The following is a 15558-nucleotide window of genomic DNA, read 5'->3' on the forward strand; positions in this document are numbered from 1 at the left end:
CAATCTTACCTTCTTCTTCCCTTCACAAAAGAAGTGGCATGAAAACAAAATAAATATTTCATTAGTTTGATATAGTGGAAGGTTTTGAAACATGAAATATATGCAATAATAATAATACATATGATACTCACTGCACTTCCTCCACTTCTTCTGTGTCTGACATGTTCTCTTATTTGAACCCTAAATACAAGATACACCTTTACTGGAGTACATGATATAGCTATAACAGTAAGCCATACGGGATAAAAACACATTGTAGACTTGGCTACTATCATCACCTCCCAGCACTACATCTCTCTCACACATCACTACATCTCTCTCACACATCACTACATCTCTCTCACACAGCACTACATCTCTCTCACACAGCACTACATCTCTCTCACACAGCACTACATCTCTCTCACACAGCACTACATCTCTCTCACACAGCACTACATCTCTCTCACACACACAGTACTGCATTTTTATCACACAGTGCTAAATCTCTCTCACACAGTACTAAATCTTTATCACACAGCACTAAATCTCTCTCACTGTACTAAATCTCTCTCACACAGCACTAAATCTTTATCACACAGCACTCAATCTCCCTCTCACAGCACTCTTGACATCAGCACTCTTCTCTTGACTGAGGTATTGAGGTATTGGCTCTGGCTTGTTGACCGGCTCAGAGGACATTGTCGGTCTGATCAGTTACTTAGCTCGTCTTAGAAGAACACTATCTATATATGCCTGAACTGTTTATTTAATGAGGGCTTGATCCAAACAAAATTTCACTCATCCATACTCCCTCCTATAGATACAAAGGGTCTACAGCAGGTCATGATCTCTTCTGACCAGTGGAAAAGGAGACAAACTGTTGTAACTGAGTCTAAACTGGGAATGGTGGCCAAGGCCACTGTCTGCTTTGGGCACGAACAGGACTGTCAGTCATGTGCTTTAGGACAGGTGGCAGTGCCAGACCCTTCACCACTCATGAAATTGATCCTCATGTCTGGTGATATCTAACGGCTTGCCAGAACCCTGTCAGTGGCTTTAGGAATGTCTGTAATTCTTTAAATTGTGTTACATTAAAGCAATAAGCCTAACCCTCTTGGCATATTCTTGCTCAATGTGTTGTGATTAGCCAATGATGCTATCTGAATGTATTCCAGTTTTCTGTTGCTTTTGGTTTGATGTTTTTAGATTTCTGTTGTCCAAGGTAGTGAGTTAATTGGTATTTGTTGGGTCTTATTACGGTGTATCTGTTGGGTCTTATTACGGTGTATCTGTTGGGTCTTATTACGGTGTGTCTGTTGGGTCTTATTACGTTGTATCTGGTGGGTCTTATTACGGTGTATCTGTTGGGTCTTATTACGGTGTGTCTGTTGGGTCTTATTACGTTGTATCTGGTGGGTCTTATTACGGTGGGTCTTATTATGTTGTGTTTGTTGGGTCTTATTATGTTGTATCTGTTGGGTCTTATTACGGTGGGTCTTATTACGTTGTATCTGTTGGGTCTTATTACGTTGTGTTTGTTGGGTCTTATTACGTTGTATCTGTTGGGTCTTATTACAGTGTATTTGTTGGATTCTGTTGTATATAAAAAAAGTCTAAATATTGGTCATAATAAAAATGTAGGTCATTATTTATTTTAAGAGTACCTACATGAGGGCTTCATAACACACACATAACACACACACACCACATTCATAACACATACATAAGCATTAGAATTGTTGAAAGTGTTATGAAGTTCTTATGTACGTACACTTCAAATAAAGAATGAACTAAATGGGTGAAGCCACCCCCCCCCCTTCCCCTAGGCTCAGTTGTAGAGAGAATAAATTGTCTGCAACTTTTATGACTATTCAGAGGATTTTATCATTTTACTATTCCCTTAACATTGCTTCATTTTCTTTTCTAAACGGTATTCACAATTCAGTTCATTAAGTCAATAGTTAATAACCATCCCATTTAGCCTATAATATATTGCAGCAGAAAACCAATCATCTTCAAGCAAAGAACCATCAAAAGTTGATTTCAAGACAATGTAACGGTATGTCTGTGATGAATACCAAAGCAGTTATGTCTAGAGGTATGTTAGTATGAAGTAATATCCCTTACCTGAGCCCAAGGCAGCGATAGAGGGAGAACAGGGATACCAATACAGAGGCTGCAATTCTTTGGGGTTCAGAATCCAAACAGGTTTAGGTTTGGCCATCAAGTCTACATAGTGTGTTCCCTTCCTACTCATGTGACTGCACTGCCCTATGGTTGTTCAGCTATTGTTAGAACCTTAGACAATTGAACCCCAACATATCAGAAGGCAATACTCATGCACACACGCAAGCACTTTACACACAAGGTTATGTTGAAATTCTTACCCTACACTCCCCTCCATTCTTACCCTACACTCCCCTCCATGAAAATTGGCACAGGTCTGTCAACTTTTCATCCATCCAAATATATTTTTTTAAATCTCATGAAAGACAAAACATCAAAACAAATCACAAGACATTCTCAACATTGTTATATTTTTTTGTTGCTGTAGCAGGGACAATGAACAAGCTTCAAACGAGACAGTCCTTTTAAATTATAGGAGTAACTTACAGTACTCTTCATTTACTCAAGGACCATTCAGAGGCAGATACTACCTCATAGTCCGAATGCCACAGTGAAACATCAGTGAGTATAGCACTGTATGTTAATTAGAAGCCAAGTACAGGATTATTTTGTGGTAATAATCAGTGAAGTATGCTGTATTTTAGACAGATGGGTCTTTTATTTTTCCCCTCCTCCTTTTTCCCCTGCTCAAATATCATCTAATGTTAGTTTTCAATGGTGTTTCAAAATGATGCAAATATAATTTGAAAACATTAACCTTTGAAATACAATGAATGATTAGCAATTATTACAACAACATAAATAGAACATTCTCAAAAAGGCTTACATTTTTTGCTTTAGTCACACTTTTCCTGGATCGTCCTTAATCCATTAGCCTTGTCATACACTAAGCCCTTTACATCGTCATGGATAAAAACTGAAGTCAAGCCCAACTTGAGAGGACATGAGAATGGAGCTGAAGGAGATGGCTGCCGTTTTACGATCCCGTGACTAATTGTGCTACTGTGTATATTTTTTTGCATTATTTGTAACTTATTTTGTACATAATGTTTCTGCCACCATGTCTTATGACTGAAAAGAGTTTATAGATATCAGGACAGAGATTCCTCACCCCATACTGGAGGATAACAAGGCCTTCATCCCCGTAATTTGCTGGAGAAAGAGACGGAGGTATCGGGGACAAAGGACCGGGTGCCTCGTTAGGATCCGACGCCGAGAGGGTAATCTACCTTTACCATCGGTCCTGTTAGCCAACGTATAATCAATCAATAATAAAATAGACGGACTATGATCACGTATATCCTAACAACGGGACATTAAAAACTGTAATATCTTATGTTTCACGAGTCGTGGCTGAACAACGACATTAATAACATACAGCTGGCGGGTTTTAAGCTTTTTCGACAGGATAGAACAACAGCCTTAGTAAGACAAGGAGTGGCGGTCTATGTATATTTTTAAACAACAGCTGGTGCACAAAATCTAAGGAAGTCTCAAGGTTTTGCTCGCCTGAGGTAGAGTATCTCATGATAAGCTGTAGACCACACTATTTACCAAGAGTCTGTATTTTTCGTAGCTGCCTATTTACCACCACAAACCGATGCCGGCACTAAGACCGCACTCAATGAGCTGTATACGGCCATAATCAAACAGGAAAATGCTCACCCAGAGGCGGCACTCCTAGTGGCCGGGGACGTTAATGCAGGGAAACTCAAATCCGATTTACCTAATTTATACCAGCATGTTAAATGTGCATGTGGGGAAAAAACTCTAGACCACCTTTACTCCACACACAGAGATGCATACAAAGCTCTCCCTCGCCCTCCATTTGACAAATCTGACCATCATTCCTGCTTACATGCAAAAACTAAAGCAGGAAGCACCAGTGACTCGGTCTATAAAAAAAAGTGGTCAGATGAAGCAGATGCTGAACTACAGGACTGTTTCGCTAGCACAGACTGGAATATGTTCTGGGATTCTTCTGATGGCATTAAGGAGTACACCACATCAGTCACTGGCTTTATTAATAAGTGCATCGATGACGTTGTCCCCACCGTGACCGTATGCACAAACCCCAACCAGAAGCCATGGATTACAGGCAACATCCGCACTGAGCTAAAGGGTAGAGCTGCCGCTTTCAAGGAGCGGGACACTAACCTGGAAGCTTATAAGAAATCCTGTTATGCCCTCAGACGAACCATCAAACAGTCAAAGGGTCAAGATTGAATCGTACTACATTGGCTCCGACACTCGTCAGATGTGGCAGGGCTTGCAAAATATTACAGACTACAAAGGGTAGGCTCGTGTCACTGAGCTGCCCAGTGACACGAGCCTACAAGACTAATTAAATTACTTCTATGCTCGCTTCGAGGCAAGTAACACTGAAGCATGCATGAGAGCATCAGATGTTCCGGACGACTGTGTGATCACGCTCTCTGTAGCCGATGTAAGACCTTTAAACAGTTAAACATTTACAAGGCTGCAGGGCCAGACGGATTACCAGGACGTGTACTCTGAGCATGCGCTGACCAACTGGCAAGTGTCTTCACTGACATTTTCAACCTGTCCCTGACTGAGTCTGTAATACCAACATGTTTCAAGCAGACCACCATAGTCCCTGTGCCCAAGAACACTAAGGTCATCTGCTTAAATGACTACCGACCCGTAGCACTCATGTCTGTAGCCATGAAGTGCTTTGAAAGGCTGTTCATGGCTCACATCAACACCATTATCCCAGAAACCCTAGACCCACTCCAATTTGCATACCGTCCCAACAGATCCACAGATAATGCAATCTCTATTGCGCTCCACACTGCCCTTTCCCACCTGTACAAAAGGAACACCTATGTGAGAATGCTATTCTTTGACTACAGCTCAGCGTTCAACACCATAGTGCCCTCAAAGCTCATCAATAAGCTAAGGACCCTGGGACTAAACACCTCCCTCTGCATCTGGATTCTGGACTTCCTGCCGGGCCTCCCCAAGGTGGTAAGGGTAGATAACAACACATCCGCCACGCTGATCCTCAACACGGGGGCCCCTCGGGTGCGTGCTCAGTCCCCTCCTGTACTCCCTGTTCACTCATGACTGCATGGCCAGGCACGACCCCAACACCATCATCAAGTTTGCTTATGACACAACAGTGGTAGGCCTGATCACCAACAACGATGAGACAGCCTATAGGGAGGAGGTCAGAGACCTGGCTGTGTGGTGCTAGGACAACAACCTCTCCCTCAACGTGATCAAGACAAAGGAGATGATTGTGGACTACAGGAAAAGGAGGAACGAGCACACCCCATTCTCATCGACGGGGCTGAAGTGGAGCGTGTCGAGATATTCAAGTTCCTTGGTGTTCACATCACCAACAAACTATCATGGTCCATACACACTAAGACAATCGTGAAGAGGGCACGACAAAGCCTATTGCATGGGTCGTCAGATCCTCAAAAGGTTCTACAGCTGCACCATCGAGAGCATCCTGACTGGTTGCATCACTGCCTGGTATGGCAACAACACGGCCTCCGAGGTACTGCTTAGGGTAGTGCATCACCGGGGCCAAGCTTCCTGCCATCCGGACCTCTATACCAGGCGTTGTCAGAGGAAAGTCCTAAGACTAAAGCTTCCAGCCACCATAGTCATAGCCTGTTCTCTCTGCTACTGCATTGCAAGCGGTACCGGAGCTCCAAGTCTAGGTGCAAAAGGCTTCTTAACAGCTTCTACCCCCAAGCCATTAGACTCCTGAACAGCTAATCAAAGGGAGAGGTTGTTACTCTGGCACCACAAGGCCAGGTCTCTGACCACCTCCCTATAGGCTGTCTCGTCATTGTGATTTACCCTCTGATAAACTTGCTGCAGTCCTACGCATCATTTCTGCAAGTATTGGCAACCAGTACTTATTGTGATATTAAGTTGTAGTTCATGGTTTATGTCACCTGTAGAGCAGAGCTATTCGATATAAACTCAGCAAACAAGAAACGTCATCTCACTGTCAACTGCGTTTATTTTCAGCAAACTTAACGTGTAAATATTTGTATGAACATAAGACTCAACAACTGAGACAAACTGAAAAAGTTCCACAGACATGTGACTAACAGAAATTGAATAATGTGTCCCTGAACAAAGCTGGCCACCAGCTGCATTAAGTACTGCAGTGCTTCTCCTCCTCATGGACTGCACCAGATCTGGACGGCACCAGATTTGCCAGTTTTTGCTGTGAGATGTTACCCCACTCTTCCACCAAGGCACCTGCAAGTTCCAGGACATTTCTGGGGGGAATGGCCCTAGCCCTCACCCTCCGACCCAACAGGTCCCAGACGTGCTCAATGGGATTGAGATCCGGGCTCTTCGCTGGCCATGGCAGAACACTGACATTCCTGTCTTGCAGGAAATCACACACAGAACGAGCAGTATGGCTGGTGGCATTGTCATGCTAGAGGGTCATGTCAGGATGAGCCTGCAGGAAGGATACCACATGAGGGAGGAGGATGTCTTCCATTTAATGCACAGCGTTGAGATTGCCTGTAATGACAACAAGCTCAGTCCGATGATGCTGTGACACACCGCCCCAGACCATGACGGACCCTCCATCTCCAAATCGATCCCGCTCCAGAGTACAGGCCTCGGTGTAACGCTCATTCCTCCGATGATCAACGCGAATCCGACCATCACCCCTGGTGAGACAAAACCGCGACTCGTCAGTGAAGAGCACTTTTTGCCAGGCCTGTCTGGTCCAGCGACGGTGGGTTTGTGCCCATAGGTGACGTTGTTGCTGGTGATGTCTGGTGAGGACCTGCCTTACAACAGGCCTACAAGCCCTCAGTCCAGCCTCTCTCAGGCTTTTGCGAACAGTCTGAGCACTGATGGAGGGATTGTGCATTCCTGGTGTAACTCGGGAAGTTGTTGTTGCCATCCTGTACCTTTCCCGCAGCGGTGATGTTCGGATCCTGTGCAGGTGTTGTTACACATGGTCTGCCACTGCATGGACGATCAGCTGTCTGTCCTGTCTCCCTGTAGCGCTGTCTTAGGCATCTCACAGTACGGACTTTGCAATTTATTGCGCTGGCCACATCTGCAGTCCTCATGCCTCCTTGCAGCATGCCTAAGGCACATTCACACAGGAGCAGGGACCCTGTGAATCTTTCTTTTGGTGTTTTGAAGAGTCAGTAGAAAGGCCTCTTTAGTGTCCTAAGTTTTCATAACTGTGACCATTAATTCCCTACCGTTTGTAAGCTGTTAGTGTCTTAACGACCGTTCCACAGGTGCATGTTCATTTATTGTTTGTGATTCATTGAACAAGCTTGGGAAACAGTGTTTAAACCCTTTACAATGAATATCTGTGAAGTTATTTGGATTTTAACAAATTATCTTTGAAAGACAGGGTCCTGAAAATGGGACGTTTCTTTCTTTGCTGAGTTTATATACCGTCCATATTAGGATAGCCTTCTTATGACTAGGTGGCGGTACGAATATGGACGCCGTAGTCAGATAATAAGTCAAGTATGTAAAGGATCATCAGCCCAGATCCAGCTTAGCGGGAGCAAGACAACAACAAAGTATCAGTCAAATAAAAGTATATTAGGGAGGATAAAAGAGCTGGGATGCAATAATATACATTTTGTCATTTCCACAAATTGAGTACAAAATGTGAAGACATCTAAAATAAATTTGTGATGGTGTTCACTGCTAATTCACTAGTGATACTAAAAACTAAAATGCCCCTGTATGTCTGAATGATGTGAATATGACATATACACTGAGTTTACAAAACATTAGGAACGTCTGCTCTTTCCATGAAATACACTGACCAGGTGAAAGCTATGATTCCTTATTGATGTCACTTGTTTAATCCACTTCAATCAGTGTAGATGAAGGGGAGGAGACAGGTTAAAGAAGGATTTTTAAGCCTTGAGACAATTGGGACATGGATTGTGTATGTGTGCCATTTAGAGGGTGAATGGGAAGACAAAAGATCTAAGTGCCATTGAACGGGGTATGGTAGTAAGTGCCAGGCGGACCGGTTTGTGTCAAGAACTGCAATGCGTGTTCCTAATGTTTTGTACACTCAGTGTATGTCAGACGAGGCTGATGGAAGGAGCTGTAGGACAGGCTCGTTGTAATGGCTGGAATGGAATAAATGGAAAGGTATCAAACACATGGAAACCACATTTGAGTCCGTTCCATAAATTCCATTCCAGCCATTACAATGAGCCCGTCCTCCTATAGCTCCTCCCACCAGCCTCGTCTGGTGTAGGTAGTATATGATCAGACTGCCAGATAATGTCAACCTTATGCAACTGGAAGCTTTCACTTCGCTATGGCTATTTGGACAGATATTTGGACAAATATCTTTCATTACAAACATACATTTATTTGCTACAAATGTGGTTGATCAAATTTCATTTTCACAGCATTGATTCTATTAGGATGTACAAGGGATTGTGCAAAGGCTGTTTCATCAAGAATCTAAAATCCCACATAATATAAAGGGGTTTAAATATAGTACTAATATGTATTTTGAGATGGTATTCAAATTATGGTGCATGTCTCCCATTGACGTCAATGAATGATTTACACAAAAGTAAGAGTTAAACGTGAGGATCTCAACTCTGAATACCAACCAAAATCAATAACCTGTACTCCCTCCCCCTTAAACCTAACGTGAACCCTGTGTGGTTGTTATGGAGATATTTTGTGTTATGAATACATAGTAGAGTCTTGCATTTCATCAGTTGGAGCTTCTTCCTGAGGGGTTTTCCTCTGTATTGTTAACATCCAACACCTGCTGAGAGGCAAGAAGGAAAAGATCATTTAGTCCTGAAGAAATGTCTCCAACAAAAAGCGGCCAAAAGCCTAAGTCTTATAAAATGGAAAAACTGTGCAGAAAGTGGCAAAATGTTGCAAGAAAACCGAAAAGCAACCAGAACAGCCAAACTCTTAAATAAAATAAATCACTTTCAAATAAAGCAGTAAGGTAATTCTAGTACTGAGTCATAGTTAATCAAATGTAACCACTCCTTCAGACTATGGCATAGCGTATTAAACTTTATTAGGTGTTAATAGAGACACTGATTGATAAACGAGTCATCTAATGTAAGAGCTGTTAATCAAATTGTGTGTGTGTGTGTACGTACAAGCATGCGTTTGTGTATGTGTGCGTTGCTTTGAGTGTGAATGCGTGTGTAACTGTGTCAGACCCAGTACACACTCTGAAGTCTCTGCAGTGACACTAGAGGGATTGATAGCTGTACCATTGTCATTTGCCCTTCAATTCATTACCATGGGGATATTTCAGCTGAAGAATTGCAAAGGTTTCAAGGGTGGGGGCGCTATTTAGGGTGACACTCAAAAGGACTGCGACAGCTTTTCCATTCCCCCAAGTCTGACTCAGTGGTAGCATCCTGAGAGGATATCCCTAGTTGGGCTTGGACTGGGCTGAGGGTGCTACTGATAATACAGTCTCTACTGTATTGGGGAACTAGAAAAAGTACCACTGTCGGGTGAAAGATACTTGGGCAGAAAGGCGTACTGTAATAAACATATCAACTTGATGCCCATACAGTAGGTGACACGTCTTTCTGCTCTCTGTCACTACAACTGCATCAGTAAATACTATGTTACTAGTCTCACTCAACAGCCATTGACCTACTGAGAGAACAAGCCTTTAAAACATTAACGTTGAGTGTATAAGCCCGGTGACTTTGCTGCTTAACCGGCTGGTAATCCTCCACAGCACACAGGCGTAATGCAACAGTAATGGGACAATACAAGCAGCTGCTCTGTGGCATGCATGGCATCAAGCCGACGCTCGGCACGGTATTCTGCGGCTCCTGGTGGCGTGGGATGAACTACGTAGGAATGGGTCTGCGTCCCAAATGGCACACTATGTAGCGCACTACTTTTGACCAGGACCCATAGATCCTATTCCCTATGTAGTGCACTACTTTTGACCAGGGCCCATAGACCCTATTCCCTATGTAGTGCACTACTTTTGACCGTGGCCCATAGACCCTATTCCCTATGTAGTGCACTACTTTTGACCAGGACCCATAGACCCTATTCCCTATGTAGTGCACTACTTTTGACCAGGACACATAGACCCTATTCCCTATGTAGTGCACAACTTTTGACCAGGGCCCATAGACCCTATTCCCTATGTAGTGCACTACTTTTGACCAGGGTCTATAGTAGTGCAGTATTCAGTGAATAGGAAGCCATTTGGGAAGCAGGACAGTGACACTGTAGCCATCTAAGGAGCGTGAAAGGTTCTTTCTACAGGGAAACAAGGTCAGGGGGAACAGCCTCTTTAAATATAGAACAGCAATGCAGTGAGGCAGGGACCTTTGAAGGAGCCATGCCCAAGATGACTAGCAGATTTGATTTACGGTGGCCAGCAGAACACAAAGAGGACGATGGTTGTAGGAGTTGGGAGTTGAAGACACCTGGTTTCCATGGGAGGGGGTCGTAAATCAATTCGACCTGTGTGTGTGTCCATCCTTCAGAAGAGACACTTTTCTTAGTCTCACCTCCTTTTCATGTGTGACGATGTCACTCACAACAGGTTCGGAAAAGCCCTGTTTCAAAACACACACAGACACAGAGACCATGGTGAGAGAATTTGCTTACCATTTCTGACAGATTTGCTCTTGCCTCTCACTGTCTCCTGTGAAAACAAATGAGACTGTATTTAAGGGTGTATCCTGTCTTGTTACTAGGCCATGTGACCTTTACCAGCGTGACTGTATTTCAGGCTGTATCCTGTCTTGTTATTAAACCATGTGACCTTTACCAGCGTGACTGTATTTCAGGCTGTATCCTGTCTTGTTATTAAACCATGTGACCTTTACCAGCGTGACTGTATTTCAGGCTGTATCCTGTCTTGTTATTAAACCATGTGACCTTTACCAGCGTGACTGTATTTCAGGCTGTATCATGTCTTGTTATTAAACCATGTGACCTTTACCAGCGTGACTGTATTTCAGGCTGTATCCTGTCTTGTTATTAAACCATGTGACCTTTACCAGCGTGACTGTATTTCAGGCTGTATCCTGTCTTGTTATTAAACCATGTGACCTTTACCAGTGTGACTGTATTTCAGGCTGTATCCTGTCTTGTTATTAAACCATGTGACCTTTACCAGCGTGACTGTATTTCAGGCTGTATCATGTCTTACCAGGGGCCAATCCTTATTACTTATTAACATTTCTTTGTGGAGCTCAGATTCACAAACTGAACAAAAAATGTAAAAGCAACATGCAACAATTTCAAAGATTTTACTGAGTTACATATAAGGAAATCCGTCAGTTTAAATCAATTCATTAGGCCCTAATCTATGGATTTCACATGACTGGGATTACAGATATGCATCTGTTGGTCACAGACCCCCACCCCCAAAAAAAGCTAACAACGTGGATCAGAAAACCAGTCAGTATCTGGTGTGACCACTATTTGCCTCATGCAGCGAGACACATCTCCTTCGCATAGAATTGATCAGGCTGTTGATTGTGGCCTGTGGAATGTTGTCCCACTCCTCTTCAATGGCTGTGTGAAGTTGCTGGATATTGGCGGGAACTGGAACACGCTGTCGTACACGTCAATCCAGAGCATCCCTAACATGCTCAGTGGGTGACATGTCTGGGGAGTATGCAGGCCATGGAAGAACTGAGACATTTTAAGCGTCCAGGAATTGTGTAAATAATGTATTGTGTCATTTTGGAGTCACTTTTATTAGTTACAGAGGGTCAAAAGATGTAAGTGTAACTAATAAAAGTGACTCCAAAATTACACAATACATTATTTACACAATTCCTGGACGCTTAAAATGTCTCACAAACTTTCTCACTCATCATTATTCACGATTCATGCAGGACTATCTGTAATCATGGTAGCATCCACATTAATGTAGAAGTGTTTAGAAACATATTCTATTCTTAACAAATATATTACTTGTTAAACAAAATCTCTTTCTCTGAGCAATTATATTACAATAAAATAATATTATTTCCCAATTTCTTTGAGCAGACAATATAGCTCAGTATTTGAATTATTTATTTTATTCAGTCGTTATTGCTCATCTTTATCAAGGGTGTCAATAATTTCGGACCCCTCTGTATGTCCTGACTGGCACAGATGTATTTTGCCTTCGCACCAAACTGCTGATCAATGCAATCCATATGTCCCTTCACATAACATGTACAGCATTTCTCTAAATAAGGATTTAAATATCAATGGTGAAAAGCCACATCAGAAGACTACAGTTCCCAAAATGCCATTCTTCTAGTCAAAGCCACTATGGAAATTAAGGATGGCCACATACTGTACAAACAGATATACTGCATGTGAGAAGGCGATATGGTGTTTGATTTGATAGGGCATAGTGGGAATCTAACCCACATGAGTCAGACCTGTTTCTGTTCTGATTGTTTTCTTCCTATAGAGGTGCAGCTGACCCATTCTGTGTCATGGTGTTGGTGTTTGACGGTGAATAATTACAGCAAGTTACAATAACTCAGTAGCCTGCTGTTTTGACATCTCCCATGGTCATTGTTTGGTATGACAGAAAAACAGATCTGTGATCAGACTAGACTGAGTGCCTGGTGGTATAATCTGTAAAACTTTACTTATGCTCAATACCAATGACCTCTTCTGCCCATCGAGATTTAAATGTGCAGTCAATTAAAGGACTGCTTCAAATGGGGAGGGATCACAGAATCCTGTTATTGTACTGGACACCCGAAGAAGCATTCGATATCTTTGTCACTCTGTAGATAGTTACTACAGTATTGTGGTCCAATCTCCTAATTTACCCCTAAACCCAACACACAATTATTGGACAGGCGTTGGCAATAATTATGGAAAAATTCCACCTAGCTTATAAGAGGGCAAGATGAAGCTATCACAACCTTGTTTACACCCATCAAATCCTCTCAGGTCTCCATAAGTGTCTGGGGCTAGGGGTTGATTTGGGACAGGGCCATCGTCTGGTCTACTAGCTCACCTTAGAAGGGGAGGAGCCCTTTGTTTCCCCATAGGCTGCACTTTTTGCCGACATCCACGGGTTTCAGGTCCAGAAACAGAGCGCAGAGCGCGCCGTGGGGAAGGAGACATAGTGAGGCTGTAGTGCATTTAATCTGAACTAAAGCTTGGATGGAACTACGCTGGATGCTAACAAGTGCGACAATGTTTGGTGAATGATCATGAGTAAATTATTAATAATCTATTGGCTAACAGTAGGTTAATGTTTCTATTAATGGTGCATTCAAGAATGTACTTTTTAAAGATATTAAATGCATCTCGCTAATGTAAAGTACGCTTTGGACCATACAGTACCTGTCCCACAGTTAAAATGAAGCAGGAGACAGAACAGAAAAGTCCAGCAGAAAGGAAAGTTGAAGTGGAAGACCAAGAGGATGAAAACTGCAGAACTAGCAAAGTAGAAGAGAAGAAAATAAGTTGCTAAGCAACAGTAACTGATAGATATATAGAAATGTCCTCAAAAGAAATAGCCTACCTCAAAGGCTAAATACAAATCTAACCTAAAGATGTTATATTACATACAGAAGAGTGCTATAGAACTTCTCTCCATGAGAGGGAAGCCTTGTAGTGTTCACATAAAAGCAACTTGGCCCCTACAAGTTCTTGTGGCTGGTAGGAATGGGACTAAAGATATCCCCTCATAAATAATGAGGTTAGAACAATGTGCCTTGTCAATCAACAGTAGGTCTGTATGTGGGAACATAGGTTCACAAACTGTCCTGAGTGTCTCTAAAAGAACAGGAAAGATTAGCCTGCTAGCTCGCTATAAAGAATAGGACAAATTCACTGTCATCACACTATTTCAAATGACCTTCCTATCACTGGACATGGCTAGGATATGTGTACAGAAATGATCTAGTAATTTTGGTCTAAATTCGAAATTAAAACAAATCAACTGTTTTGAGAAAGAAAAAGTTGTCTGTTATGAAAATGGTCGTCAACTGAAAACATTTGAGGGACTTGACCTTTTGTTCTCGTCTTAAACAGAACTCCAGATGGAGCCGCTCTCTGATTGGTCAAATATGGACAGCCTCACAATGTCACCAAGATCTACAACGTCCCCTTGAGACGCTGTTTACACACTTATATATGCCATGATGTACTCTACCAGCTGTAAGATAACCTTGAACCCATAAGAGCCAAAGGAGGTGAAATATTGACTCTGAGAGTGGCTGGTGTGGTGAGGGCAGAACCAGGAAGTTATGTTGGCTCGATGCCACCTGCCACAGAGCTATCAATCTTCTACTGCTCGCTTGGTCTTTTTCTGAACAGTAGGCGACACGTTTGACATGATGCGTATACAAATCCTATTTCAACAAGTGTAGTAGACAGGTCTATGTACCTGTAGCTACCACTACCAGCTCTCACAGCCTCATGTCAGAATTAGATGTTCATCCATGTTTCTCAAATGTATAAGTGTTTAAGGTTAAGTTTAGGTATTAACTCTGAATTTTTAAGGTTAAGTTTAGGCATTAAATGCACATTTTGAAGTTTAAACATTAACTCCGAATGGTTAAGGTTTGGGATAGGCTTAAAACAAAAAATATCAAAAACAGATTTCTATCACTGGATTCGAACATGCAACCTGGAATCAGTAGCTGCTTAAGCCGATCCGCCATCCCCTTCCACAACCCTCTAGCAAAACCCTCTAGCAAAACCCTCTAGCAAAACCCTCTAGCAAAACCGAACCCTTCCACAACCCTCTAGCAAAACCGAACCCGACTTGAAGGTAACAGCACCCATTGTTGCCCCTAGTGTCCAGTTTCCACATCATCTCCTGACGTCCTCAGACATGGATGGACGTTGAATATTGACATGTATCACGGGTGGCCTGCCTGGCTATCACCAGTGTAGGCCACAAGTTGAAGGGTAAATGGATAGTCGTTCACACTAGACAACAGAAAGCCTGACATTCAAGTCAAAGAGCTCAATCGTGCGTGTGTGTGTGTAGCCTTACTTCAGCCTTGTCAGCTGCCTTGCCCGTGTCTGCTGGGCTCTTTCCCCAGCATTTAGTCCGTCCGGCCACGCCTACTTTAATATCAGCAGCATCCTGGGTAGAACATGAGAAGTACGTTCATTCACTTAGTAAGAGAGCCTCTCTCTCTCTCTTTCTCTCCTCTCCTCCCTTGCCTTATTCATAGCTTTGGGGCATTCTGTGGCCCCCACAACGTTGCCTTTCTCCCACATGGTCTTGATGTTGCGGATGCTGGGGGTCTCAGGCAGGTCTGAGAATGGAGACTTGGAGGATCTGACATCCTGGTTGGTCTGTGGATAGGAAAGTAGACATTTTATCAGGATTTTATTCAACTAAAATTAACCAGACGTGACAGCTAACAATACATTCTTATTTAGGAGGATACCACATTTGAATAAAAACGAGGGAATGGGAGCCAAGAAGGTATTGAATATCTTGCCTGA

General features: G+C 42.8%; 1 protein-coding gene across 1 annotated transcript in view; it reads right to left on the reverse strand.

Moving 5' to 3' along the window:
• The window catches only part of LOC106561647 (troponin T, cardiac muscle isoforms), a 6691-nt gene extending 4409 nt beyond the window's left edge, over nt 1-2282 (reverse strand). The window contains exons 1-3 of the mRNA XM_014125804.2: nt 2110-2282; nt 132-180; nt 10-20 (exon numbers count right to left, since the gene is read on the reverse strand). Of these exons, the coding sequence (XP_013981279.1) occupies nt 10-20; nt 132-163 (43 nt within the window). The 5' untranslated portion in view covers nt 164-180; nt 2110-2282. The remainder of the gene's footprint in view (nt 1-9; nt 21-131; nt 181-2109) is intronic.
• Nucleotides 2283-15558: the final 13276 nt, after the last annotated feature.

The sequence above is a fragment of the Salmo salar genome, chromosome ssa10 (assembly GCF_905237065.1).
Source record: "Salmo salar chromosome ssa10, Ssal_v3.1, whole genome shotgun sequence".
NCBI lineage: Eukaryota > Metazoa > Chordata > Actinopteri > Salmoniformes > Salmonidae > Salmo > Salmo salar.